Raw genomic sequence first — 2,500 nt, 5'->3', positions numbered from 1 at the left:
CTATGTGAGTTTTTTTGTTTAATATAGTACATATGTGGTATAAAAGCTGCAGTTGGCAAGATTTTTTTGATCATATTCACTGAAACCAACACTATGCTCCGACAGAACAACATAAAACAGCCAGTTTTAGAAAAAAAAAACACACTTCTACAGTACCTCCACCTAGAGCCTGTTGTTTTGCAAAAATCCACAGCTCCCGGTTCTTCTGCTCCAATCAGAGCAGGACTGTGTGAGATCTGACTGTCAATCACAGTCTGGTGCAGTCTGGTGCGCACTGACGAGCACAAACTCGATGAGAGGGTGCTCGGTGGTAGTGGGGGAGAGGCATGAAAGTTGCAAACATTTAACATTTTGGCTAAGTCCCCTCAATCTGTCAGACTTGCCAACTGCAGTTTTAATCATGCTGTTGTCAGTTCTGGTACAGTGAGATTCTACCTTATATGACTGATACACTATCATCTGTTTCTCCAGTTCTTGGTTCTAGTGCAGTGAGGTTCTACCCTACATGAGTGATGCTAATTGTCCTGTTCTCTGGTTCTAACCCTACATGAGTGATGCTAATTGTCCTGTTCTCTGGTTCTAGCCCTACATGAGTGATGCTAATTGTCCTGTTCTCTGGTTCTAGCCCTACATGAGTGATGCTACACTGTAATTGTCCTGTTCTCTGGTTCTAGCCCTACATGAGTGATGCTAATTGTCCTGTTCTCTGGTTCTAGCTCTACATGAGTGATGCTACACTGTAATTGTCCTGTTCTCTGGTTCTAGCCCTACATGAGTGATGCTACACTGTAATTCTCCTGTTCTCTGGTTCTAGCCCTACATGAGTGATGCTAATTGTCCTGTTCTCTGGTTCTAGCCCTACATGAGTGATGCTACACTGTAATTGTCCTGTTCTCTGGTTCTAGCCCTACATGAGTGATGCTAATTGTCCTGTTCTCTGGTTCTAGCCCTACATGAGTGATGCTAATTGTCCTGTTCTCTGGTTCTAGCCCTACATGAGTGATGCTACACTGTAATTGTCCTGTTCTCTGGTTCTAGCGGAGTCTTCTGGCTCAGAGGCTCCTGGGGCGCTGGAGACGCTGGCTTTGCTGAACAGCACCACGGTGGGACAGTGGGTGTCGGTGGGGGGCCTGCAGGCCTACTCCAACTACAGCGTGGTCGTGCGGGCCTGCAACAGCCAAGGATGCCTGGAGAGCCCTGAGGTCTCTGTCAGTCTCCCGCCTGGAGGTAAGAAGCCCTGGCAACCTCACACTGGCACCTTAACCAGCACAGCAGTGCTCAGGGCATACAGAGCCACACAGACACCTAAACCAGCAGAAGCAATGCTCAGGTCCACTCAGACACCTAAACCAGCACAGCAATGCTCAGGTCCACTCAGACACCTAAACCAGCACAGCAATGCTCAGGGCCTACAGAGCCACACAGACACCTAAACCAGCAGAAGCAATCCTCAGGTCCACTCAGACACCTAAACCAGCACAGCAATGCTCAGGGCCTACAGAGCCACACAGACACCTAAACCAGCGGAAGCAATCCTCAGTTCCACTCAGACACCTAAACCAGCACAGCAATGCTCAGGTCCACTCAGACACCTAAACCAGCACAGCAATGCTCAGGTCCACTCAGACACCTAAACCAGCAGAAGCAATGCTCAGGTCCACTCAGACACCTAAACCAGCACAGCAATGCTCAGGTCAACTCAGACACCTAAACCAGCACAGCAATGCTCAGGGCCTACAGAGCCACACAGACACCTAAACCAGCAGAAGCAATGCTCAGGTCCACTCAGACACCTAACCCAGCAGAAGCAATGCTCAGGTCCACTCAGACACTTAAACCAGCACAGCAATGCTCAGGTCCACTCAGACACCTAAACCAGCACAGCAATGCTCAGGTCCACTCAGACACCTAAACCAGCACAGCAGTGCTCAGGGCATACAGAGCCACACAGACACCTAAACCAGCAGAAGCAATGCTCAGGTCCACTCAGACTCCTAACCCAGCAGAAGCAATGCTCAGGTCCACTCAGACACTTAAACCAGCACAGCAATGCTCAGGTCCACTCAGACACCTAAACCAGCACAGCAATGCTCAGGTCCACTCAGACACCTAAACCAGCACAGCAATGCTCAGGGCCTACAGAGGCACACAGACACCTAAACCAGCAGAAGCAATGCTCAGGGCCAAACAGACACCTAAACCACACTGGAACCTAATCCAGCACAGCTATGCTTAGGGCCTACAGGCGGCATTAACACCTAAACCAGCACAGCAATGCTCAAAGCCACAAGAATACCTAAACCAGCACAGACACACCACTACCGCAGGATCAACTTAAGGCTTTTAATTTACAAAGCTTAAATAATATATACATTAATATGTTTCCATTAGATGGCCTTTTTAACCATTGCACATCCAAAACAATAGGAAACCAGTTACATTAATAATGACAGATCCTATTGATTACCTTATGAACAGACACTACATAACAACTTTGGAG

The 2,500-nt window shown here is 48.2% G+C and overlaps 1 protein-coding gene across 1 annotated transcript in view; it reads left to right on the top strand.

Annotated features, from left to right (window-relative positions):
- The window catches only part of ush2a (Usher syndrome 2A (autosomal recessive, mild)), a 319,377-nt gene that overhangs the window by 146,957 nt on the left and 169,920 nt on the right, over window positions 1-2,500 (top strand). Inside the window, exon 37 of the mRNA XM_076300107.1 lies at window positions 1,057-1,227. Within this exon, the coding sequence (XP_076156222.1) occupies window positions 1,057-1,227 (171 nt within the window). The remainder of the gene's footprint in view (window positions 1-1,056; window positions 1,228-2,500) is intronic.

This window comes from Alosa pseudoharengus, unplaced genomic scaffold (genome assembly GCF_046254945.1).
Source record: "Alosa pseudoharengus isolate Yale_2024_CS ecotype anadromous, Long Island Sound unplaced genomic scaffold, YU_APseudo_1.1 YU_APseudo_1.1_scf_22, whole genome shotgun sequence".
NCBI classification, from domain to species: Eukaryota; Metazoa; Chordata; class Actinopteri; order Clupeiformes; family Clupeidae; genus Alosa; species Alosa pseudoharengus.
This window is presented reverse-complemented; position numbering and strand designations above follow the sequence as displayed.